The sequence below is a fragment of the Puma concolor genome, chromosome E3, assembly GCF_028749965.1.
Source record: "Puma concolor isolate L17-30 chromosome E3, mPumCon1.1.hap2, whole genome shotgun sequence".
In the NCBI taxonomy this organism is placed as follows: domain Eukaryota; kingdom Metazoa; phylum Chordata; class Mammalia; order Carnivora; family Felidae; genus Puma; species Puma concolor.
This window is the reverse complement of record NC_141682.1, coordinates 8,468,382-8,494,337: the sequence shown is the minus strand read 5'-3', so window position 1 is coordinate 8,494,337 and position 25,956 is coordinate 8,468,382. Positions and strand designations below refer to the sequence as shown.

The window sequence follows — 25,956 nt, the reverse complement described above, 5'->3', positions numbered from 1 at the left end:
GCACAGAGCCCGACGCGGGGCTCGAACCCATGAACCGCGAGATCACGACCTGAGGCAAAGTCAGATGCTTAATCTACTGAGCCACCCCGGTGCCCCTAACCATGTGTTTCTGATGTTTTGACATCTAAGGCCTTGTTGACCCTGAAGAGACTGCCCCTGTCAGTGCTGGCTAATTCCCAGAAACAGGAAACCATTAGTTGTGCCTTTCATATACAAGCCAACGAATCCAGAGCCCATATCCCAGCCACCCCCTTTACTGAAGACTCACACGCTGGACCACTATACCCCCCCCTCCACCCCAATCACCCCAAGGTTAAGTGCCAGACCACTAGGGACAGCCCCTACGCCCCCAAGCCTGCTGAAGTTATTCAAACTAGTGAGCCGAATCCCTTTTATCTTGCCATACTCATTTGCTCCTGCAGAAGCCACAATAAGGATTCTTGTCCACACTTCTCCCTCACTCCCTCTGCTTCATACCTGGTGCTTATATCCTGGTGCTTCCCTATGGCCCACCCACCATGGGGGATAGATATGCACTATAACAAACCATCTTTGCTTTTTTTTTTTTTTTTAGATTTTGAGAGAGAGAGAGAAAAAAATTTCAATCAGGCTCCACACTCAACATGAACCCTGACGTGGGGCTCGATCTCACAACCTTGGGATCATGACCGGAGCAGAAATCAAGAGTCAGATGCTCAAACCACTGAGCCACCCAGGTGCCCCACGAACCATCTTTTCAATGACAGTCCTCTCCTGATCTGTTGTAAGTATACGTAAGTAATAATAAAGCCTACTTTATGCAGGTAGCATTTATTCAGAATCATCTTGGTTAAATTTCAGAGTAGAGCCTGGCCCAAGAAGAGAGAATGAACCCAATTTGAAACTGCGTTAGGAAAGTAAGTCTTTCCATGAGTGTATAACGTTTGCACAGGCCACAAGCAGACCTTCTAAAGGGCCCACGGGTGTGGAACACCTGGGTGACTCAGTCGGTTGAGCGTCCGACTTTGGCTCAGCTCATGATCTCACTACTCAATCATCTCACTACTCGTGAGTCGGAGCCCCGCGTCAGGCTCTGTGCTGACAGCTCAGAGCCTGGGGCCTGCTTCGGATTCCGCGTCTCCCTCTCTCTCTGCCCCTCCTCTGTTTGCACTCGGTCTCTCAAAAATGAATAAATGTTGAAAAATTTAGGGGCGCCTGGGTGGCGCAGTCGGTTAAGCGTCCGACTTCAGCCAGGTCGCGATCTCGCGGTCCGTGAGTTCGAGCCCCGCGTCGGGCTCTGGGCTGATGGCTCAGAGCCTGGAGCCTGTTTCCAATTCTGTGTCTCCCTCTCTCTCTGCCCCTCGCCCGTTCATGCTCTGTCTCTCTCTGTCCCAAAAATAAATAAACGTTGAAAAAAAAAAATTTTTTTTAAAAAAAAAGAAAAATTTAAAAAAAGTGTTTTTTTTTTTTAATGTTTTCAGGGGTCCACCGGTGAGTCACTGTCATCCCCAGTCATCGTCCCCTACAGTGTCACACGCCTCCATGATCTGATTTGCTCTTGAACGTAAACACAGTGTGGAAGGGGTAGAAAGGAAGGCCTCGTTAAGTGGTAAATGCCATTGGCATTTGCAGCTGCTGTATGCACATCCAGCAGCCTTCATTTTAAGAAACTATAACAGGGGCGCCTGGGTGGCGCAGTCGGTTAAGCGTCCGACTTCAGCCAGGTCACGATCTCGCGGTCCGTGAGTTCGAGCCCCGCGTCAGGCTCTGGGCTGATGGCTCAGAGCCTGGAGCCTGTTTCCGATTCTGTGTCTCCCTCTCTCTCTGCCCCTCCCCCGTTCATGCTCTGTCTCTCTCTGTCCCAAAAATAAATAAACGTTGAAAAAAAAAAAATTAAAAAAAAAAAAAAAAAGAAACTATAACATACTGTACAGAATTCGGAGCAAACTAAGTCGAAAAAGCAGGAAAGGAGCTAAATTTAGCAGGAGTGAAATAGCTATCTATAAAGAAGTTAGGGCGGGAATACACAGTGTGTTAGAGGCATCCATGCATCTGTGATAGCGTAAACATCTCAGTGATCCTTCCTTACCAAAAAAAAAAAAAAAAGAAAAAAAAGGAAGACCACAAAGTTTTAGTGCTCCAAAGGTACACTCGGCATACTGGGCAAACCCCTGTGATCAGGGGCATGAAGAGGGCCAGCCCAAAGCATCAGAAAAGTGTCACAAAGACCTGAGAGTCTACACTGGTGGTAGCCACTGAAAGTCACCCGCCTACTGTGTGCCAAGAATTACACTGATTGTTTGTACGTCTCATCTCGTTCCATCCCGTTAACAACCGTACAGGATTGGTGTGCGCCCCATTTCAGTGAGGGGGAGACTAAGGCTCTGTGTTAGTCACCTATCACTACCCATAACAGATTCCCCCCAAACTTAGCAACTTACAGAGACAGTGAACGATTGCTCTCCCATACAGCTTCTATGGGTCAGGAACGTGGGCAAAGCTGGGCGGTTCTGGCTCAGGATCTCTCCTGAGATTGTAGTCAAGATGTTGGCCCCGGGGCTGCACATCTGAAGGCCTGACTAGGCTTGGTGGACCCGCTTCCAAGATGGCTCACTCACATGGCTGTCAGCGGATGCCAGTGTGTAGGCAGGAGGCAGTTTTTCCCCGCATGGGGCTCTGCAGGACCGTCCGTGTCCTCGAGACATGGCAGTGGGTTCACCCCAGAGTGATTGACCAAAGAGGGTCGAAGGCAGCAGCTACAATGTCTTTGTATGACCCAGCCTCAGAAGTCACACGTCCCTCCATAAGTGGTTACACAGGTCAGCCCTATTCAGGGCAAGAGGGGACCACACAAGAGCTTATGTACCAGGAGGTGAGGAGCACAGGCGCCTTTTTGGATACGGGTTTCCACCGGACCCAAGAGTATAAGTGATTTTCTTTTCCTTTCTTCTTCTTTTTTTTACATGTGTATTTATTTTTGAGAGGGAGACACAGAGACAGTGGGAGACGGGCAGAGAGAGGGAGACCCAAATCCGAAGCAGGTTCCAGACTCTGAGCTGTCAGCACAGAGCTCGACGCGGGGCTCGAACTCACGAACTGCGAGATCACGACCTGAGCCGAGGTCCGACGCTTAACCGACAGAGCCACCCAGGCACCCTCTATATACGTGATTTTCTTAAGATCACTGAGCTAATTTCAAATTCTACCTTACTCCAGAATCAGCACTTTCTCTACCACACGACCTCCTCTCCAAAGCCTGCGTGCAGCACGTCACCGAATGAAGACAGAGGATCCTGGGTAAAGCCACATCCCTGTTTCGTTGTTTTTGCCAAAAGTTTTATCTTCGATTCACTGGGGGGAAAAAAATTTTTTTTTATGTTAGAGCATAGCTCAGGCTTTCTAATGGGAATCGATGAAAAATAAGTTTTACCTTATTGATTCTGCCCTAAACCAAACTTGCTGAACTTCATCCCTGCCTAGAGCTTTAAAATAACCATAATAATAAGAGAGGCCTACAATAATAGAGAACAGAAAATTTCCAGGTTGCACACCGTGGTAATCCTCTCTCTGATCCGTGATCGCTCCTATCTCTGAGAGTTGAACTCAGTACGTCCAGGTCTCTGTGTTGCATGAGCGGGTGATTGAAGGTGATTGAAGGGCATTTTTATTCCCTTGAATAACAGGAAATCTACTGCTCATTCTCCAGTAATAAAAACTGCATGTGTAAGAATTGTGACCAGGGAAGGTCAACTCAAATTAAAGATTTTATGACTAGCGGCTATATTAAATCTTTTCAACAATTTATAGAAAGGATTTGAAATATGTCAAACGTGTTTCTTTACGTTTTTTCAAGGGAGAGATTTTATTGCATCAAGTCACAGAGTCGGGAGAGAAATTACTCTTAGATCATCCAGTCCTGGCCCTGCTAGTGGCATATTGCTCCCTTCAGAACCGAAGGCTGGGTATTAAGCCATCTGAGGTCAACCTCTTCTAATTAAAAGGAAAGTCATAAAGCAAAGTATTTCAATAATCCACAGTAATAATAATCCCAAATTTATACAGTGCGTATATCCAAGAAACATAAAGCAGTCACATTTTTTATTTCTCTCACCTGGAAACAAAAACGAAAGCCCCAAGGCAAGTGTAAGGGAACATTCATTAACTTAAATATTTATAGAGTAAGGGCGCCTGGGTGGCTCCATTGGTTGAGCATCTGACTCTTGATTTTGGCTGGGGTCGTGATCTCACGGCCATGGGATCGAGCCCCATGTTGGGCTCCATGCTGGGCATGGAACCTGCTTAAGATTCTCTCTCTCTCTCTCTCTCTCTCTCTCTCTCTCTCTCTCTCCCCCCCCCCCGCCCCTTTCTCCTGCATACACTCTCTCTCTCAGAAAAATAAGTTAACATAACGTAACGTAACATAACAAACATAACATAACATAATGAGATTATAGATGAGAAAGCACTTGACAAGGCGAGAAGCACTATACAGGTTTGGTCTCCCTGTCTAGACTAGGAACTGCCTGTGGACAGGGACTAGGCAGATTGATTTCTAGAAGGCAAGTATCTGGCACCAATCTTTCAAAGCCCCAGCCAGAGATCTAAGTATATGTTTCATGCTCAAAAAAGCAGGGGTCGGGGCACCCGGGTAGCTTAGTCAGTTGAACATCCAACTTCAGACCGGGTTGCAGTCTTGCAATTCATGAATTCGAGCCCTGCATCAGGCTCTGTGCTGAGGCTGCCGAGGTGCCCCCCCCCCCCAATTTTTCCAGGTGTGAAAGGAACAATGCTTTTTGAGGTTCCTTGGACTTTTGAAACTTTTAACTTTTAAAATAAATACAAAAGAATGTGTATCCTATTTGATGGTTACGAAGTGATGCTAATAAAATTACCACCTGGGTGGTGCCTGGGTGACTCACTCCGTTAAGCGTCTGGCTTTGGTTCAGGTCTTGATCTCATGGTTTGTGAGTTCGAGTCCAGCATCGGGCTCTCTGCTGTCAGCACGGAGCCCGCTTCACAGCCTCTGTCTCCCGCTCTCTCTGCCCCTCCCCTGTTTGCACTCTCTCTCAAAATAAATAAATAAACTTCAAAAAAAAAAAAAAAAAGAAGAAACACCTGGGAACATGTAACAATGTCACAAAGTAAAGAGCTCCTAGAAAGAAAGATTTCAAAAGGACACAGAAACCAGCCTGAGGGGCCTCCCAATGGCCAAATCAAGGACTATTTAAGCATCAAATAAACAATGATGGTGATAGATTATAACCAAGTGAATAAAATAGGAAATCAGGAACCAGGAGTCTGTGAGTGTGTGCATGTGTGTGTGCGTCGTGTGTATGACATAGAGATATAGATGCAGGGATTTGCACCAATACATACAGATGTAGATAGATAATCACATGACCCAGCAATTCCACTCCTAGGTATTTACCCAAGAGAAATGAAAATATGTCCACACAAAGCTTTATTCCTAGCAGTTGTGTTTATCATAGCCCCAAAGCTATAGACAGCCCAACCCGCGTGACCATCAACAGGTGGACAGATAAATGGTCGTATATTCACATGTGGACTATGACTCAGCAATAAAAAAGGAATAAAATACTGATACACACAACATGTCTAAATACCAACAATATTACCGAGTGAAGGAAGCCAGACACAAAAGAGTAAATATTGTGTGATTCTATTTATATGAAATTCTACCACAGGCAACACTAATACCTAGTGACAGAAAGTACAACAGAGGTGTCCCGGGGCCAGGGGCGGGAGGGAGTTGACCACAAAGGAACGTGAGGGAACTTCGTGGGGGATGGGAATACTCTGTGTCTTAGGTCTACACGTTTTTCAAAATTAGAAGATACTTAAAATAGGTACACTTTAATATATGTTTTGTTTAAATTTACACTTAAATTTAGTAATCAACTAAATAATACTGTTTTGTTTTGTTTTTTAAAGGACTCTAGAAGGGAGTGCCTGGCTGGCTCAGACCTTAGAGCATGCAACTCTTGATCTCAGGGTTGTGAGTTCAAGCCCCACATTGGTGTGGAGGCTATTTAAAAAAAAAAAAAAAAAAAAAAAAAAAAAAAAAAAAGGACAGATTTTAAGGTAAAGTATTTGTTGTTCCTTAGTCCTTCCTTAATTGCAGGCGTGATGCCTGGAGGCACAGCAGCTACCTTGTGACTATGAGGTAAATTAAACTTACAGACACCAGAGAAAAAAGGGGGAAAGAAGGTGGTGCCTGAGGCCATTTTTGAGCTGCCAAGCCCCCCTAGACTGTCAACCTCCAGACCTTCTTGTCACTGTAAGAGTTTTGTTATTTCAGTCAAATTAATTCCCAACCAAAATACGAAGTCCCTCCATCCAAATTCTTTCCACTCTGCCTTCATTTTTTAGCAACTGAGAATGCATCCCTCCTCCTCCTCCTTCAGAACGCCAAAGCAAGAATTCAAGCACGTAATCTGTACATTTTGAAAATGGTGGATACACAAAGTTAATTATGGCCAGAGGCATCCTGGGGCATTCAAAGTGGCCAAAAGGAGTTGGACAACAGGCCAAGAAACAGCACAGAAGTCTTAAGAGACAGGAGAAGAGGGAGGGAAGATGCCACAAGAGACGCGGATGGGAATGAGACTGGATGGGCAGGCGGAAACCGACTGATGCGAGGCTTTCAAGCAAGGCTTGTCCAGTGTCACAGGCTAAGGAGCCCTGCACCTGGCATTTTAGGCAGCATCACTGATCAGTGGACATTAACATTTCAAGAAGCCATGTCACATTGGGGTTAACAACTATTTTTTGATATGCTATGTTTTCACTTCTCTTAGCTTGTAAACTATACACTCTTTCATAATCCTTTTAATAGTTACCCTGTATATGAAAGCATGCATTCTTGACTTAACCAAAGTCTAAAGGTAGCTGGGATCCTTACTCTTTTCCTAAATATTGCAAGGCATTTAGAACACTTCAACCCCAGGGCTCCTGGGTGAGTTCAAGACCTGCATTGGGCTCCTCCCCCTGCTTGAGATTCTCTCTGCCCTCCCCTGCTCTCTAGCTCTCTCTCAATATAAATAATATATATCATGTATATACTTATACATGATATAACACATTGGTTTATATAGCATATAAATCTGAATATGAAATATAATATGTATTTTTAGACCCAATAAGACATTTTTTTCCAATAAGACATTATTATTTTTATATTATACAGTCAGTATTTATTTATTTATTTACTTATTGTAAATGACAGGACTATTTTTTTTTAAATGTTTTATTTCTTTTTTGATAGAGAGAGGGCAGAGGATCCAAAGCAGGCTCCGTGCTGATGGGCTGAGCCCCGATGTGGGGCTTGAACCCATGAACTGTGAGATCACAACCAGAGCCAAGGTCGGACGCTCAACTGACTGAGCCACCCAGGCACCCCAATATAGTCAGTAAAGTTTATCTAGCTATTTACCATTCTCCCTGATGTTTGTTTATGTCCAAACTTCTACCTGGGTCATTTTCTTCCTGCCTAAAAGACATTCTTTATTATTTCCCGTAGAGCAGGGATAATGACCAACGCTCTTATTTTGTTTATTTGAAACTGTATTTATTTCACTTCATTCTTTTTGTTTGTTTGTTTTTTGCTTATTTATTTTTGAGAGAGAGAGAGAGCAAGTGAGGGAGGGGCAGAGAGAGAGGGAGACACAGAATCCGAAGCAGGCTCCAGGCTCTGAGCTGTCAGCACAGAGCCCAACGCGGGGCTCAAACTCACGGACCCCGAGATCATGACTTGAGCCGAAGTCAGACGCTCAACCGACTGAGCCATCCAGGCGCCCTTATTTCACTTCATTCTTAAAGGATATTTTTGCTACATGTAGATCTCTAATCTGGCTGTTATTTCCCTGCAGTGCTTGAAAGATTAATCATTCTTTAGTCGTCTGGCTTCCAATGTTTCTGCTGAGAAAGCTAAGAGTCTGAGGACTGCATTTTTTTTTTATTTTTTTTTTAATGTTTATTTATTTTTGAGACAGAGAGAGACAGAGCATGAATGGGGGAGGGGCAGAGAGAGAGGGAGACACAGAATCGGAAGCAGGCTCCAGGCTCTGAGCCATCAGCCCAGAGCCTGACGCTGGGCTCGAACTCACGAACTGTGAGATCGTGACCTGAGCTGAAGTCGGATGCTCAACCGACTGAGCCACCCAGGAGCCCCTGAGGACTGCATTTTTGAAGACAATGTGTCTCTTTTCTCCAGCTACTTTTATTTATTTATTTATTTATTTATTTATTTATTTATTTATTTATTATTTTAACATGTATTTATTTTTGAAAGACAGAGAGAGACAGAGCATGAGTGGGGGAGGGGCCAAGAGAGAGACAGGGAGACACAGAACACAAAGCAGGCTCCAGGCTCCAAGCTGTCAGCACGGAGTCCGATGCGGGGCTTGAACACATGAACCGTGAGATCATGACCTGAGCCAAAGCTGGTCGCTTAACCGACTGAGCCATCCAGGTGCCCGTCTCTGGCTACTTGTGAAATCTTCTCCTTGAATTTGGTTTTCAGAGGTTGTACTTGGTTCATGCCAACCTACAGTTTTCTTTTTGATTTATCCTGCTTGGATGTTAGGCGGGCTTCTTTAATCTGTGGCTTCATGTCTGCCATCAGTTTTAGAAAAATCTCAGCCATGAGCTCTTCAAATATACCTCTGCCCATTCTTTCTCTCCTCTCCTTCTGAGGCTCCAACTAAAAGGATGTCACAGCCTTTCACTGAATCCTCCGTATTTTTATCCTCTCTTCTGGTTTCTCCATAGTTTTTTTCTCTCTGTGCTTCAGTCTGGATGCTTTTCTCTGACCCATCTCCTTTGTCACTAATTCTCTCTTTAGCCTTTCCAATTTACTGTTAAACTCATTTTTAACCTTTGTTTTTCTATTTGTTTCAGTTCTAGAATGTCTACGTGTTTTCTTTATCCATGAGTATACATAAATACAAAGATATAATTGTATAGTTTCGGGTTTTCTGCTAAACTGTTCACTCTTACTTTGATCTCATTTAATCTTCCGATTTTTTTAAATATTTATTTATTTTTGAAAGACAGAGAGAGAGACAGAGTGCGAGTGGGCAAGAGGCAGAGAGAGAGGGAGACACAGAATCCGAAGCAGGCTCCAGACTCCGAGCCGTCAGCACAGAGCCCAATGAGGGGCTTGAATCCATGAACACCAAGATCACGACCTGAGCCGAAGCTGGACGCTTAACGAACTGAGCCACCCAGGCATCCCAATTTTACTTAAATCCTATTTTTTACTTAAAAACTCTAATGTTTTATTTCCTAGTCTAAACATAGAAAATCTGAATCTGATAATTCAATAATCTGAGCTCCTTCTTGGTATGTCTCTATTATTTGTTGCTTATGGTTTTCTTTCCGTGTCACTTTGTCTTTCATGTGTCTGAGTATCTTTATTACGTGCTGGACATGGTAAGCCCAAAACTGTATAAATAATTCATGGCCCAGGATGATGTATCTTCCTCCAGAAAGGATCTCTGTTTCCTTCTCCCAGGTACCTGGGACACTAGCACTTCTGGGTCACCTTCACATAAACACAAGTATTGTGACGATCTGAAGCCAAGCCAACATCCCTGTCTGGACCCACCTAGTCCCACTTTGTCTTGATCCTGGGGTTGACCCCCAAATGGGGGGAGGTTCATCAGTGCCCCGTTTCACCTGGTAGAACTTAGCCTTCATTCCATGGCCGCAAGTCCCAGGAAGTTCTATTGTTCAGCCTTTCAGCTGCTTGGCTGTCCCCTCTGAAATATGTAAACACAGTGAGGGGAAGTCCAGCCCCAAACATGGGGCTCATCTCCATGGGCCTTCCTCCTCTTCTGATCCTGGGAATTCTTCACTAGTCTGTTCTTTCCCTGGTATCTTCAGGCAAATGATTTTCTATTTTTTGAGCTTTTTAATTTATTCCACAGTGAAAGAAACAGTATCCAAAGCATCTAGACTGCCTTTACAGGAAGGCACAAAGTACCTTGTAATCAATCAGTACATTTAAGATGGCAGGGATTTCTTTAGGAAAGCTATCATTAAGTGGATGGTGTTTTAGAATCAGCACCTCATAGTCACCTCTTGCCACAGGCAGCCTCTAAGATGGCCCCAGATGATACACACATCTTGGTATTCATGTCCTTACATAATTCCTTCCATTTGAGTGTGGGCTGGACCTAGTGATTTGCTTCTAAAGAACAGAATATAGCAAAGGTGATGGGCTATCAGTTATAGGCTTAGGTTACAAAGAGACTGGCTTCCCCCTTGCTCACCCTCTCTTGTTCTCTCACTTGCTCACTCTCAGAGAAGCCAGCTGCCGTATTATAAGCCACCCTGTGGAGAGGCCCACATAACAGGTAAGGGAGGGAGGTCTCTGGCCAATAGCCAACAAGGAATTGAGGCTCTCAGACCAACAGTCCACAGGCACTGGATCCTGCCAATAGCCAAATAGTTGATCTTGGAAGTAAATCTCTACCCACACCCCCATCAAGCCTTGAGGAGGCTGCGGCCCTGGCCACCATCTTGAATGAAGCCCAGTGAGAAATCCCAAGACAGAGGCACTACTGGGTCAGGCCCAGATTTGGACCCACAGAAATTGCGAGATATAAATGTTTATTATTTTAAGCCACTACGTTTTGGAGTAAATTGTTACATCATGATGATGTACTGGACATCCAATTCTCTTTCTAACCTACTCCAGTCCTATTTTCTTCCTCATCACTCCACTGGGACCATTTGTCAAGATTACCAACTCTCATGACAATACATATTATTGACAAAAATGAGTGCTGGTGGAACGTTAAGCACTAAACCAACCAAGTGGCCAGGTAATCTGGCAAGAGCTATTACTATTTAAAATACACATATCCTGGGGAGCCTAGGTGGCTCAGTCAGTTAAGCATCCAACTCTTGATTTCAGCTCAGGCCATGATCTCATGGTTCATAGGTTTGAGTTCCATGTCTGGCTTCTCCAATCCAACCAGTGGAGCCTGCTTGGGATTCTCACTCTCTGCCCCTCCCCCACAATATAAGTAAATAAACGTTTAAAAGAAATAAATTAAATTAAATTAAAAAATAAAATAAAGTACACATATCTGGGGTGCCTGGGTGGTTCAGTTGGCTGATCATCCAACTTTGATTTCAGCTCAGCTCACGATCCCAGGGTCATCTCTCTGTCTCTCTGTCTCTCTCTCTCCCTCTCTCTCTCAATAAATAAATAAATAAACAAATACACATATCCTTTAACCCTGCAATCCTTTCTGTTCCATAGATTCCATAGAAGTGAGAGTACCAGTCTGTAAGGCCATACATTCAAAATCATTATTGCAGCAATGTTTTTAGTGTCCTTAAACTGGAACCATGTTGAATGTCCATCATTAAGAAAACATCTGAATAACTGATAAATTCAGGCCATGAAACAGCCTACAACCTTTAAAAATAGAACTACAACAAATGACTTTGAGCAATTTCTGCACGGTATTGTTGAATGAAGAAAATAAAATACGGAATACTACTGAGGATGTGATCCCATTTTTGTAAAACAATGCCTTCCCAAATACTGTGTGTGTGTGTGCGCGCGTGTGTGTGTGTTCATCAAATGAACTGAATTTGATATGCTTATTTATTCAAACAACTTTATTCTTTTTCACAGTTGTTTCCTTCAAACCCTCTCCTTAGACTAGTTAATTCTTCCCATCCCCTTAGATGAAATCTCAGGCACTTCCCAGACCTTTTCGGTCAATCCCAGGTAACAACAGTAAGATATAATCCAGCGTGGGTGCCCTCTGGAAGTAGCAGGTGCCTCATGCTAATGTGTGTCCCACTGGAGAGTTTTGGGGGGTTCCTGGGACATGACCAGTCTGACTGTGTCTTCCCTCCAGGCATCCAGTAGTCCACCTCCCAGGTGGTTCTCACAGGCAAGATCCAAAATGACTCAAGGTCAACTCTTTCCCACCTCAGGTCCCTAGGAAAGTGTCCTGTCTCCTTTGCAAGTCCCGATGCATCCTCTTTCTTTCCCTACCCTCTTGCCTTGGACCAGATCTTTCCATGGCTCCTCACACCCTGATTCCAGGGGACACAGGTTCTGTGAAGTCCCATCTGTCACTTGACCAAGGTGAACAAACGGCATGCTCTCCAAAGAAATTTTCCCTCCCTCCATCTCTCTCTCTCTCTCTCTCTCTCTCTCTCTCAGCTCTTCGATAATCTCCAGGTGATGTGCTAGGTTCTATAGAAATGGATGAAAATCCGGAGCACACTTAACACCTATTGTCAGCCTTTACAGCCTCGGCCAAAATTGGGATAGCCATGTTTTAGCAACCTGTTATAGACCAATAGGCAGATAGAGCTATGCTGAATGGGATTTTAAAAATGCGTGAAGAAAAATATCAAAGGATGCACTCCAGGTTGTTATCAAGGAGTAAACTCCTTGCTGGGAGTTTACTCATTATCTCTGCACTGGAACAAAGACTACAAGTGATAAAGAGGGAAGAGGAGAGGTCAAGGGTGAGGTGAGGGCGCCAAGCCAAAGGAAAAAAGAGAGAGAGATTGCACCAAAAGAGAGCAAGTGCATGATCATATTTAGCCATTTTTACAAAAGTACATATACGTGTGGACATATGTTTAAAGATTTTAAGTGAAGGGGTGCCTGGGTGGCTCAGCTGACTAATCATCCGACTCTTGATCTCGGCTCAGGTCATGATCTCACAGTTTATGAGACCCAGCCCCACGATGGGCTCTGTGCCGACAGTGCAGAGCCTGCTGGGGATTCTGTGTCTCCCTCTCTCTCTGCCCCTCCCCTGCTCGCACTCTCTATCTCAAAATAAAGAAACATTAAAAAATAAATAAATCAGGGGCACCTGGGTGGCTCAGTCAGTTACGTGTCCGACTCTTGATTTCAGCTCAGGTCACGAGCTCGTGCTTCATGAGTTCGAGCCCTACGACGGGCTCTGTGCTGACAGCATGGAGCTTGCCTTGGATTCTCTCTCTCTCTCTGCCCCTCCTCTCCTCTCTCTCTCAAAATAAATAACTTAAAAAAATCCTATTCAAAGATAGTAAGTTGTAAGTTTTTTTTTTTTTTGAAAGTGATCAATGACCTCCACTTTACCTAAAATATCTGATGGTCGATCCTGTCTTCTCCTTACTTGACCTCACTGGATCTCGTAGAAGTGTGTGACCCAAACGGTCACCTGCTCTCTTGCAACACTGTCCTCGGTCGGCTTGCATGATCCCATACTCTGCTAGTTTTCCTCATACTTCTCTGGCTGTTGGCAGCCTTCTTCGCCAGATTCTCCTCTAAATAGCAGTGTCCCGAGACACTCTCTGTCTGCCCTTATCTTCTCTGCCTATAGTTATCCTTACTTGTTCCCATCTAGTCCGTGCCTGCAATGCCACCTCATACAGCTGACTGATATCTTCTCCAGTTTATAGTCCTGACCTCCCCCATCAGGTACAGAATCTTATCCCATTTCACCCTTAACGTCAGACAGGCATCTCATCGCTAACATAAGCAAAACAGGATTCTTTATCTTCCACCCCTAACCCTGCTCCTCCCCCAGCCTTCTCAAGTCTGGAAATGGCAAAACGTTCACAAAACCATATAAGTCAACGTCCTGGGAGTCGTCCTTACCTCCTCTTTCCCTCACGCGGGGCACGTGATCCATCAGCAACTCCTACGGGCTCCACCTTCACAATGAGTCTCTGATCTAGCTTCAACTGCTGCCACCAGCATCCCTCTCTCAAGCTGCACGATACCCTCCAAGCTGGCATCTGTAGGTCCACTTTTGTCCCCTTTGTTCCAGCTGCTCAGCAGCGGCTGATCACTTTTAAAATCATAAATCAGATCAGGCCAATCCCCTGCTCAAAACCCTCCATACTGACTTTTCAACTAGCCCGTTTCCTAGCCACTGTCAACCTTCCCTTCCTCTACCCCTGCTTCTTGGAGAAAGTAATGGGCAAGGCTAGAAATCTACATTTCCCAGATTCCCTTGCAGTTAGGGAGGCCATGTGATTCAGTTCTAACCAATGAGACTTGATAGGGATTCTAAGAAAGCCACTGTTTTCCTGAGAAAAAGGGAGAGTGTAATGCCATACATCTTTTGACCCTGTTTTCCTTTGTTTCTGCCTGGAAAGCGAGTACCCAAAGATAGAGCAGCCATGTCAAAGATGTCAGGACAGGAAGGGAAAAGGGATCTTGCTCCTTGAACCGCGGCATCAGCCTTTGAATGGCCATCCCTAGACTTCTTGTTACATGAGAAAAAATACATAAATCCATGACTTGATCAGATTGCTGTGATAGAGTTTCTATTACATGTAGCCAGATACAGTTTCTGGCACAAGCTTCTCATCACTTGTTTTTTTTTTTTTTGTTGTTGTTGTTGTTGTTGTTGTTTTTTCAACGTTTATTTATTTTTGGGACAGAGAGAGACAGAGCATGAACGGGGGAGGGGCAGAGAGAGAGGGAGACACAGAATCGGAAACAGGCTCCAGGCTCCGAGCCATCAGCCCAGAGCCTGACGCGGGGCTCGAACTCCCGGACCGCGAGATCGTGACCTGGCTGAAGTCGGACGCTTAACCGACTGCGCCACCCAGGCGCCCCACATCACTTGTTTTTAAAAGAAATTCCCAAGGCCTTACATGATCTCTCCAACGCATACCCTACCATTCTCTATTATTCTTCCTGCACCAGCCTCATAGACCCTCTGGGCTGTTCTTGGTACATGCCAAGTTCATTTCTGCCTCAGCGTCTTTGCCTTTGCTGTTGTGCTGGCATGCTCTTCCCTGAGACCTTTCGCATGGTTGGCTTGAGTGCCCCCCCCCCCTTCACTCAGCTTTGTGCTTTAATGTCAGCTCTGGACCAAGATCTTGCCTCGACTACTCCATCCAAAATTGGTTCCTTCACAGTCTTTAATTCTTTAGTGATTTTTTTTTAAACATTTTTTTTCCACGTTTTTATTTATTTTTGGGACAGAGAGAGACAGAGCACGAACGGGGGAGGGGCAGAGAGAGAGGGAGACACAGAATCGGAAACAGGCTCCAGGCTCCGAGCCATCAGCCCAGAGCCTGACGCGGGGCTCGAACTCCCGGACCGCGAGATCGTGACCTGGCTGAAGTCGGACGCTTAACCGACTGCGCCACCCAGGCGCCCCATTTAGTGATTTATTTTTATTCAGTTATCACTAACTAAAATTGTCTCTGCCTGAGAGTATGTAATTTATTTTCTCGCTTCTTTAATGTCCGTCTATTCCACTGGAATGAAAGCTTCAAGGGGTACAGGCACATCCCCAGTACCTGGAAGAGTGCCTGGTATGAAGTAGGCATTCAAAAGTTATTTGTTTAATCAACGAAACAATCAATTCACGGCATCCTGCAACTGAGATGCAGTCAACCTTACACCACTCAGCAGTTCTTTGTAATGAAAACACTGTGTACTATCCTACTATAAGTTAAAGAGGCGGTGTTGGGTTTATTTTTGGTATTTTTGTCATGCCAGCCCTTTTTCGGGCTACCAAATTTGGAATCGGCACTCTGGACACATAGACACTTAATTTCATGGCCTCACCTGAAATTCTGGACCGGCTCCGCAATTTAAGGCTCATCTAATGACTGAACTTTGCAGCAGGGCGTCCAGACATCTGCACTCACACTGAACAACGCCCGCCATGGTCCTGCTTTCTCCCAGATCACCCAAAGGACGGTGAGTTGGTGAATCCGTTCAGAGACCAGAGACTCGTTTTTTCTCGGACCTTTTCTAGATTGGGCCAGGGCCGTGATCACAATGTGGGCAGTATCATGCCAGAGTGATAAAGGCGTCGGAAGGCCTGGTCCCAACCCCAGCTCACCAGCTACATGGCCAGCCTGAGTTCGTGGGGTCCCAGGGAGGAAAACACATCCGAACGTGCAGTCAGTTCCCTCCCTATAAAGAGAGAGGCGGGACGTGCGAGCTCTGCAGTCCTCCCGGCTCAGAAACGAATCTGGATGCGAGTCTTTCGCTTCCCTTCCACCCTCCTGGTAGCCTTGCACGCCCACCTGTGGCCCGAAGACGCAGCCGCGAGGCCGGAGGCGGGAGCCCATCAACTAGCCCTTCGCGCGGCCCGCCCCGAGCGCCGCGGCCCCGCCCACTCCCGTCGGCCCCCGCGGGCCGCTCCCGTCGCCGTGGAAACGAAGGCAGCCAAGCGGCGCGGCGGCTTCCGCTCCTCCGCGTCGGGGAGGGCTCCGGCCGACCGCGATGCTGAAGGCCAAGATCCTGTTCGTGGGGCCCTGCGAGGTGAGGCCCGGCCGGCGGGGGCGGCGGGCGGGGCCCGGGCGGGGGCGACCCGGGGCTGTGCCTGGCGCCAGGAGCCCCCCAGGAGGCGGGAACCTCGTCCCCCCGCGCCCACCCGGTGTGCGCCGCTGACCGCAGCGGGAAGTTGGCGCCCCCAGATCTTGACCCGGTTTTCGTGAGGCCTGAACGTCGTGAGTGGCGTTTTGGAAGCCGGGTCTAGGTTCCACGACTCTCCTTTGCCCGTGAGGTTGGCCCTAATGAACAGGCCTGTGGGACAAGAAAAGCAGACTGTGTTCGCTCTCAGTGTGTGTATGGTGGTGGTAGTGGGAATTAAATCTACGTGTGGACGTCATACACAGGAATAGAGTCCCTTGGGCTAAAGCTAAGTGTGGAAAACAACAACGTGGAAATAGCCAGTGAATAGTCTCCATCTCCTGCACGCATCGCGATTGGCCCGGAGGGCTTGTGAAAAACACGACGTGCCAGTCCTGCCCTAGGGTTTTGATTCAGTGGGTGTGGGAGGGGTCTCAGAATCTGCCTTTTACTGACGCCGTTCGTCCAGGGACCCCGCGTTGAGAATCACTGTAGTATGTGCATATACGGAGAGATGTGTTATTCATCTTGAGACAGGGAAAGTCGCCTCAAGCACAACACAAAACTGAGGAGGCCTTAAAAAGATGACAGCGAAGTTAAGCCTGGGGAAAGCATCTGCAAAATACATTACAAAGAAAGAATAGGTAGCAAGCACGAGGGAAGTCTCCAAATCAGTAAAGAGAACTCAACAGAAAACCGAGCAGAATCTGTGCACATGAGTACAACTGGCCAGGAAGTATAAGAAGCTATTCAGCCTACAGTTAACAAGAACACGAATTAAAAGAAGAAGGTGACCCTAATTTGCCCATCAGAGTGGATGCAAAAAGGTTAGAACACTGGGAACATGAAGCGTGAGGATGCTTGTAAGGAAATGAGTACTTTAGGATTCGTTGATGGGGCATTGATAACAGCTTCTTTGGCGGTCCAATGATTAACTTTAAAATGTGCAATAGCTTGCAGGGCACCTGGGTGGATCAATCGGGTAAGCATTGGACTTCTGCTCAGGTCATGATCTCCGGGTCTCGTCAGCTGGAGCCTGGAGCCTGGAGCCTGCTTCAGATTCTGTCTCCCTCTCTCTCTGCCTCTCCCCTACTTGCACTCTCTCTTCCTCTCAAAAATAAACCAAAAAAAATTTTTTTTTAATGTGCATAGCTTGAGGCACCTGGGTGGCTCAGTTGGTTAAGCGTCCAACTTAAGCTCAGGTCATGATCTCACGGTCGGTGAGTTCGAGCCCCGCGTCGGGCTCTGTGCTGACAGCTCAGAGCCTGGAGCCTGCTTCAGATTCTGTGTCTCCCTCTCATTCTGCTCCTGCCCTGCTCGCTCTCTCTCTCTCTCTCTCTCTCTCTCTCAGAAAATACCCATTCAGCCTTCCCTGACCACCCAAAGTCCCTATGACGTTATCCTGTTTGATTTTTTTAATTTTTTTTTTTAGTGTTTATTTATTTTTGAGAGAGAGAGAGACAACCTGAGCAGAGGAGGGGCAAAGAGAGAGAGAGAGAGAGAGAGAATCCGAAACAGGCTCCAGGCTCTGAGCTGTCATCACAGAGCCCAATGCAGGGCTCAAACTTGGAAACAGTGAGATCATGACCTGAGCTGAAGTCGGACGCTCAACCGGACTGAGCCACCCAGATGCCCCGATTTTTTAATTTTTTTTCAAATCGAGAGAGCAAGCAGGGAGGGGCAGAGAGAGAGAGGGAGTGAGAGAGAATCCTAGGCAGGTTCCATGCTGCCGGCATGGAGCCTGATGCAGGGCTCAAACCCACGAACCTCAAGATCATGCCCTGAACTGAAACCAAGAGTCGGACACCTAATTGAGCCACTCAGGTGCACCATCCTGTTTGATTTTTATTCTAGTACTTAGGACTATTTTATCGTATGTGTTACAACAGCACCTGGCAGGATAGACACTTAAAAATACCTTACGTACCAAACAGGCAGCTTCTTCATTTTCCCAGAAGAATCCTTCCCCTCAATCAGTTGGTTTTGGCTAACATGTGTATATACACTTTAAGGACATAGACGAAATATATCAATACACCTTTATAATGTTTTATGTATACATTTAAAGGAACATTAAAATATATATTAATTTGGATATGCTGTTTTATTCCATACTTGCATTTCATGATAGCTTTTTTTTAAGTTTTATTTATTCATTTTGAGAGAGAGAGAGAGCATTCACATGAGCAGGGAAGGGGCAGAGAGAGAGAAAGAATCCCAAGCACAGAGCCCCACTTGGGGCTTGAACTCATGAACCATGAGATAGAGCTGAGCCGAAACCAAGAGTTGGATGCTTAACCAACTGAGACACCCAGGTGCCCCTCGTGCCTCACGACACAGTTTTAAAATTCAAGCCCTTCTCCTGCACCTTGGACACCCAAGTTAATTTTATGAGTAGAGCCACTTTTAAAAGACATCACAAAGCCCATCATCTGAGTAGTTTAGGATATAAGGACTTTTTGAATCTGTATATGACACTGTTCCTGGAAATGTACTCCAGCCCGAAGAGCCACTCCTACAACATCAGGCCATTTGCTTTATGTGTTCATCCTATAGATAAACATTCGTGATCTCCCCAAACATAATCACTCAACTGTGTTATTTTTAAGTGACATTTAATTTGTGAGGCCGCATGCTCGGGAAAAATTACTAGCACTGTATTAAGCCTTCATCCCCCCCCCTTTTTCTGATTCTTTCAAGTGACTTCTACAAGCCCCCCAAACTGGCATTGATTGAAATTGTTCTAGCCAAGCAATTGTTCAAAATAAAACAACCGAGAGAGCAGGGCCTAATTTCAGAGATTTCTACAGGACTCAAGTGTAAGAGATTCCCTTCTGAGGAATAATTTGGGGGGAAGAAAAACCCCTTGTCTTCTATCCGAGCATATACAATATTTGTGAAACGAATGGCACAAATGTACAGAAAATACCTGAAGACGGATCATAGTCATTACCTTTGGGGAGGGAGTGGAGCGGACAGACGGATGGGTGTTTGGGGCAGAGGGCCCCGGATGGCTGTTTTGGTACTAGCGACGTGTGGGACTTGTATTATCTAGAAGGAGGAACGGAGGAATGGCCCTGTGTGACGGTGTGGCATGGCCAGCCACTGAGGGACCCAGCTCTGCCTTTGAACTTCTCTGTGACCTTGAGGAACTCCCTTCCCCTTTCTGGGCCTCAGGGGAGGTTTCTTGATGCGGAGAGGAACGTGGCAGCAGACAGACTCACGCTAACAATTCCCTTCTGTTCTCAGACAAGTTAATGGAGAGCCAGCCAGGGACGTCAGTGTGGGTAAGGTCACCCAGCGGCAGAGACAGCATTAGAACCCCATGCACCCCGGGTCCCAGGGCAGGCCGTGCCCACCACATACAGTAAGGCAGCGAGCTCCTCCCAAGCGGAGAGAGCCCTCTGCCGTGGCAATCCCGTGGTGGCCACCACGCCCGGTTCCAAGCCGGCTACTGGAAGCTCGCTTGTGGTTACTTTCCTGCCCTTCAGCACAGCCCTTTTATCATTTTCACTTCCACAGAGTGGAAAAACCGTTTTGGCCAACTTCCTGACTGAATCTTCTGACATCACCGAATACAATCCGACCCAGGGAGTAAGGTGAGCCCCGACAAATCTGTCTCCCCGAGGGCCCCCCGCTTCTCTGGGTGACAGTGGCATCCCACGAGTATAACGTGCCCAAAGTAGAGATGCTGCCCCTGTTTTTATCTCTCAGGATCCTGGAATTTGAGAACCCACACGTCACCAGCAACGACAAAGGCACGGCGTGTGAATTTGAGCTGTGGGATTGTGGCGGTGACCCCAAGTACGTATGTTTCCTTTAAAGAGGGTTTGCTTCATCAGATGGCTCAAAACCCAGCTGCCCGCCAAGCACCCTGGACCCGGGCCCAGCACACTCCCTAGCATGTATTAGGGGCTTGATCAATTATTTGGTGATGGGCACCGCTCTTGAGAACTTTAAGGATCGGGTTATGACACAATGAGAAGTCATCTGTCAATTAACACGAAGACGTTATTTTTATAAATTGTTTTGATGTTTACTTATTTTTGAGAGAGAGAGAGAGAGAGCGTGTGAGCAGGGGAGGGGCAGAGAGAGAGGGAGACACGGAATCCGAAGCAGGCTCCAGGCTCTGAGCTGTCAGCACAGAGCCCCATGTGGGGCTCAGACTCACGAACCGCGAGATCGTGACCTGATCCAAAGTGGGCGCTTACCCGACTGAGCCACCCAGGCGCCCCAAGACATTATTTCTAAAGTCCCACAGGTAGAAACCAGAAGCACCTAACATCCGCTCTGAATCCAGTGCTGCCTTGCAGGTTCGAGTCTTGCTGGCCAGCCCTGATGAAGGATTCCCACGGGGTGGTGATCGTCTTCAATGCCGACACCCCAAGCCACCTGAAGGAAATCGACATGTGGTATTCCTGCTTCGTCCAGCAGCAGCTCCTACAGGACACTCAGTGTCTGTTGATCGCACACCACAAACCAGGCTCCGGAAGTGATAAAGGAAACCTGTCTTTGTGTAAGGAGGCTGGAATTCTCTTTCCCGCTCTTGTCTTGAATGTTCTGGTCACTTGTATATTGTTCTGGGTCTTTGAAACCAGCTGCTATGTGCAATTATTGAGCATCTAATGTGTCCTGGGCATTTGTTTTTCCTACCATGTAAATTGGCATCCCCAGCTTAGAAGATCTGTCCGTCATAGCATCCAGGCCAGGAAAGAGACTCTTTAAAAGCAGGCAGACACCAAGAGGGGGGAAACCTGGTTTTAGCCACTCATCAGTACTATTAGGGACATTCTTTCCTGACTGGTCTTTTCTCCAGAAAAACTCCCATTAGCATGTAACACACACCATTACAGAGGTGACAAAGTGTTCATGGAAAACGACTCGCAACATTCAGAAATCTCTTCCTTTCTGGTGTAAGAACAAAGAGGACCTGGAAGTGGACGCCAGGTGGCAGTGTGGTGGCATTATTTATTGAGCACTTGTCATATGCCAAGCACTATGGTGAGTGCATCGGTAGAACCTTCATCTGTTAAATCATGGCAGGCAAGACCCACCTTTATTTTTGGACCCTAGAAAGTTAAACAAATTGGCTTCTGTTAAGACTCGGGTCAGCGGGAGCTAGAAATGGCCCCTGGTTCAAAGCTCATGCCTAATTACATTGTTTCCTCCTCAAGCACCCCCCTTGAACAAGCTGAAGCTGGTACACTCGAACCTGGAGGATGACCCTGAAGAGATCAGGGTGGAGTTCATAAAGTATTTAAAGAGCATAGTCAATTCAGTGTCTGAAAGCAGAGACCGGGAGGAGATGTCGATTATCACGTGACCAGCCTTCATCCGGACTCTTCCGCGTTGCAGATGGGGTCAGCTCATTTCCCAGTGCACATCTAGAATCTCGTCCAGCTAATTGATGTGTCCTCCCCGTGGCCGTAGAAGAGCTTTTCCTTGTCTGCTCTAAGGTACCAGTCTACCAGGGAGTTGACTCCTACCGTTCGTTCTCTATCCTTCGTTCAGTTGAGAAAATCCTATTGTCAAATTCTGATTCCTTTGCCCCGGATCTCTCCAAGAGCTGGAAAGCTGAGGTGTTTTTCTTTCCTCTTCCTAGACGTCAAGAGGAATTATAACTGTCCGAGCCAAACGATACAATAGTAGTTTCATTCGTGTGTGTTGGTTTGAATGGGATTTTCATTCCTTAATTCACTCAACAAATACCGACTTGTCGTGTTACACTGTTCGAGCCGCCGACCACGTACAGCATGAACAAAACATAAAAATCTCCACCCTCATGGAACTGCCATTCTGTTCCTCTAGATGGTGGCGAGGTTGAGTTCAGAATTTAAGTACTGCACCTTAGATATGGGGAAAAGTTACGGATTCTGGATTTTCTGTAATTGGTCTAAAGCCCACACTCCCATCCTCCTAGATAATGGGGAGACCTGGACCACACTTGAGGCCAGAGAAAGGTACAGTTGATCCTCATTCATGGGTTCTGCATTTGCAGATTGCCTACTGGCTGCAATGTAGTTGTAACCCCCAGACCAACAACTCAACTTTCACCATTATTCAGAGTGGCAAAAAAATCTGAACCCCAGACATGCGCATTTCCAGTGGAGGCTGATCAAGGCCACGCTCTGCCTTCTTGTTTCAGCTGTCCTACTGTAAACGGGTGTCCCTGTCACAGCCTGTTTAGCACCACATTTTCACATTTGTGTGCTCTTTGTGAGTGGTTCGCTGTTTAAAATGACCCCCGAACACCAGCTGAAGCACTGGCTGGTGTTCCTAAGCGCAGAAAGGCTGCGATGTGCCTTACAGACGAAACAAGTACTTTAGATGAGCTTCATTCCAGCGTGAGTTATAGCGCTGTCGGCTGTAAGTTCAGTGAATCAACAACACATATTAAATAAGGTGTCTTTAAACTGAAGCGTCCAGGGGCGCCTGGGCGGCGCAGTCAGTTGAGCGCCCGACTCTTGATTTCCGTTCAGGTCACGATTGCGGAGTGGTGGGATCAAGCCCCACATCGGGCTCCACACTGAGCATGGAGCCTGGTTGAGATTCTCTCTGTCTCTCCGCCCCCTCCCCTGCTCACATGCTCTCACACTCTCTTTCTCTCTGAAATAAAAAATAATAGGGGCGCCTGGGTGGCTCAGTCAGCTAAGCGGCTGACGTCAGCTGAGGTCATGATCTCATCGCTCGTGAGTTCGAGCCCCGCATCGGGCTGTCTGCTGTCAGCGGGGAGCCCTCCTCGGTTCCTGTCTCCCTCTCTACCTCTCCACAGCTTGTGCTTTTCTGTTTCAAAAAATAACATCAAAAAATATTTTGAATAAAAAATAAAAAGAAATGTAAACAGAAGCATCCATAAAACAAGGTTACGTGTTGATGGCTGATGAAAGTGTGGTCAGAGGTGCACAGGAACACAACCCTGTATTTACCCAGAAGCGATGGTTCGGTATTCCCTAATCCAGTGTGCATGGCGAGTTTACAGAATGTAAGGGCCATGGAGAATGAGAATCAACTGTTTTTTTTAGATCACAAGACATAGAAAAACAGTTGATTCTAAGTTTCCAGGTTAGTTCAGTCTCTGGGATAAATATTTAATCAATTCAAGGTTCTAGTCCATTTCCTTGCAGTGTCAGGGTGTCCGGACAGTGTTTGTGCTACTATTGGGGCGCGTCCTCTGGTTGCCTTCCTGACCTCTGTCAGCGTGTCACTGGCCACCCTACTGGCCGTCTCCTGTCAAGTGCACGACTGGCATGGCCCACGGAACATACCTCTCTGTATCTGACTCAAGCCTCCCTCTGCCGCTTCATTATAAGGACACTTATAATTGCATGAAGTGCCCACCTAAAGATCCCTCACTTAATCACATCTGCGAAGATGTCACGAAACAGCATGTGTCCCAGGGACTGGGACCCGAGATCTTCGGGGGCCATAATTCAGCCCGCCCCAGATGCTGCTCGCTGCGGCATTAACGGAAGAGGAGCAGGCTTGTGGGGAGTAAGGGGAGATGACAAATGACCAGTCCGAGGTGACCCAGCAAGTTAGGGACAGGGACAGAGCTGGACCCCACCCACGCCCCTGCTCTCTCCCCTGTCCCGTGGTAACGGGACAGATGAGTCCACCAGTGAACAAGGGAGAGAATGTCACCCCCGAGACAACCTAGTGAAGCCACAAGCACAGCACTCCAGGGCAAATAACCGTTCTTGAAGCCCAGGCACCCAGAAAGTGGCTTGCAAGTCTGTTGCAGAGAGAACTTAGCCTTCGATTTCCTGACACCAGTCAACGATGGGAGAGTACTGAAGCTGTAGCTTGCAAAGAAGGCTATGCGTGAGTCACTCCTATCACACCCTGAGTGTCCACATCTGGAAAGTGCTCAGGGAAGCTGCTGGAGATCAGTATACTTTTTGTGGAACAGCAGAAGACCCTTGTATCCAAAGCGTAGGCGAAATTGTTAGAACAAAGAGTAGAGATTTGCTGGTAACCGAAGACGTACAAGAGTTTAAAAAAAAAAAAAAGATACCCATTAAAAAAGTATCTGTTTGTACCACTTAAGAAAATTATGCTGAACTATGTCTTCTAGGTCTTGACTTTAACCTTCCCCACCTGGTGGTTGGGAATATCTTGGCCTTGGCTGATACTTTCTCAACAGATGTATTCTTTCCTCAAGCAACAAATGAAGGATCCCGTTTTAAAAACCAAATCCAAAGGAATTAAATTAGCGAGGAGGGAGGAAGCTCCTCTGCTTTTGAAACGGTAACAGATTACATGTTTTTGATGTGACTTCGAAACTGCTTTATCAGTTAAATAATTCTCTACATTTATGATACTGGCCATTCTTCCTACCAAAGTTAAAAGCCAATGGAAATGTTGTGTCTGCCAAGTATTCCCACTTCAAAAGGAAAGTTCTCAGTGCTTTGATGTGAGCAACACCTCATCTGTCTTCCTGCACTCTACGGTTCATTCGTATCTAGGCCTCCTGATAGCTTTAAAAAGTATGCCTCCTTCCTCTAAAGCCTCAGTGCAGATTTACCTCACGCTTAAGCAGGTCTTTGTATGGGAGCCTAATTTTAGTTTTTGGACTTTCAAAGTGCTATGTAAAATAAAAATAACTCACCTATGTTGCATTTTGTCTAACGAGTTTTGTGGAGTTTATACAGAACTATCCTTTTTTCCCTCTTTTGTGTGACTTTACGAGGCCTGGAAAACACCCACGTGTGTGTTACCCATATCATGTAATGAAATATTTTGTCCAGAGGAATAAAATTCTGATTTTATCAAAGTATTTAGTGACTTGGTTTCTACTTATAGAAACCTATTTCAAGTACGTTTCAAGAATATTTTGCAAATCCAACTACACTTGGAATTTAGCACCCTTTTTGGGGGGTGCAACGGTTAAAAGCAGGAAGTTGTGCTTTGCATTAAAAAAAAAAAATAGTGACAGGGCGCCTGGGTGGCTCAGTCTGTTAAACCTCCAACTCTCGGTTTCAGCTCAGGTAATGACCTAAGGGTTCGTGGGTTAGAACCCTGCATCCAGCTCCAGGCTAACAGCTCAGAGCCTGCTTGGGATTCCTCTCTCCCTCTCTCAAAATAAATATACAAACTTAAAAAAAAAAAAAAGCGGTGACAATGGTTTTAAGGTATCAATCACAAATGAGATGAACAATCTAAATAGAATGGTCCTTTTTTTGAGAGAGAGAGAGAGCGCGCGAGCAGGGGAGAGGGGCAGAAGGAGAGAGAGAATCTTAAGCAGGCCCCCACACGGGACTCGATCCTATGATCCTGGGATCATGACCTGAACTGAAATCAAGAATTGGAGGCTCAACAGACTGAGCCACCCAGGCGCCCCCTAAAAAGAATGGTTCTTACGTATGAGGAAGCTAGCGTAAGACAGTAAGTTAGGTCAAATATATATGTCGGTCAAGGAGCATGGACCCGGACTTGATTCTATTAGCTGCTGAATAGCCCTAAGCAGAACAGGGACAATTATTTTGGTGGCCGTAGAGACTAGACTTAGGGGAACATGACTGGGGTCGACTAGGAAATGCGGAATGTCTGAAATACGGCATTGAAAACGGGACAGGTTCTGTAACTGTGTAGGAGGTAAATTT

The 25,956-nt window shown here is 46.3% G+C and overlaps 2 protein-coding genes across 4 annotated transcripts in view; one reads left to right on the top strand and one right to left on the bottom strand.

The window, feature by feature from the left end:
- COL26A1 (collagen type XXVI alpha 1 chain) overlaps nucleotides 1-16,087 on the bottom strand; it is a 202,102-nt gene extending 186,015 nt beyond the window's left edge. The window contains exon 1 of the mRNA XM_086692524.1: nucleotides 15,560-16,087. The gene's annotated coding sequence lies outside the window, so the exon portion shown is untranslated. The remainder of the gene's footprint in view (nucleotides 1-15,559) is intronic.
- A 38-nt stretch (nucleotides 16,088-16,125) lies between these two features.
- IFT22 (intraflagellar transport 22) lies at nucleotides 16,126-25,130 on the top strand. 3 transcript variants are annotated; one of them, XM_086692526.1, is made up of 5 exons: nucleotides 16,126-16,264; nucleotides 19,877-19,953; nucleotides 20,069-20,158; nucleotides 20,668-20,870; nucleotides 21,529-25,130. In XM_086692526.1, exons 1-5 carry the CDS (start codon nucleotides 16,226-16,228, stop codon nucleotides 21,675-21,677), a joined length of 558 nt encoding a protein of 185 aa, XP_086548652.1. In that variant the 5' UTR covers nucleotides 16,126-16,225; the 3' UTR covers nucleotides 21,678-25,130. The 3 variants fall into 3 exon arrangements, with proteins under 3 accessions (XP_086548652.1, XP_086548651.1, XP_086548653.1); XM_086692525.1 differs by having other exon boundaries at nucleotides 20,608-20,870; XM_086692527.1 differs by lacking the exons at nucleotides 16,126-16,264; nucleotides 19,877-19,953 and having other exon boundaries at nucleotides 20,076-20,158; nucleotides 20,655-20,870.
- The last annotated feature ends 826 nt before the right edge of the window (nucleotides 25,131-25,956 follow it).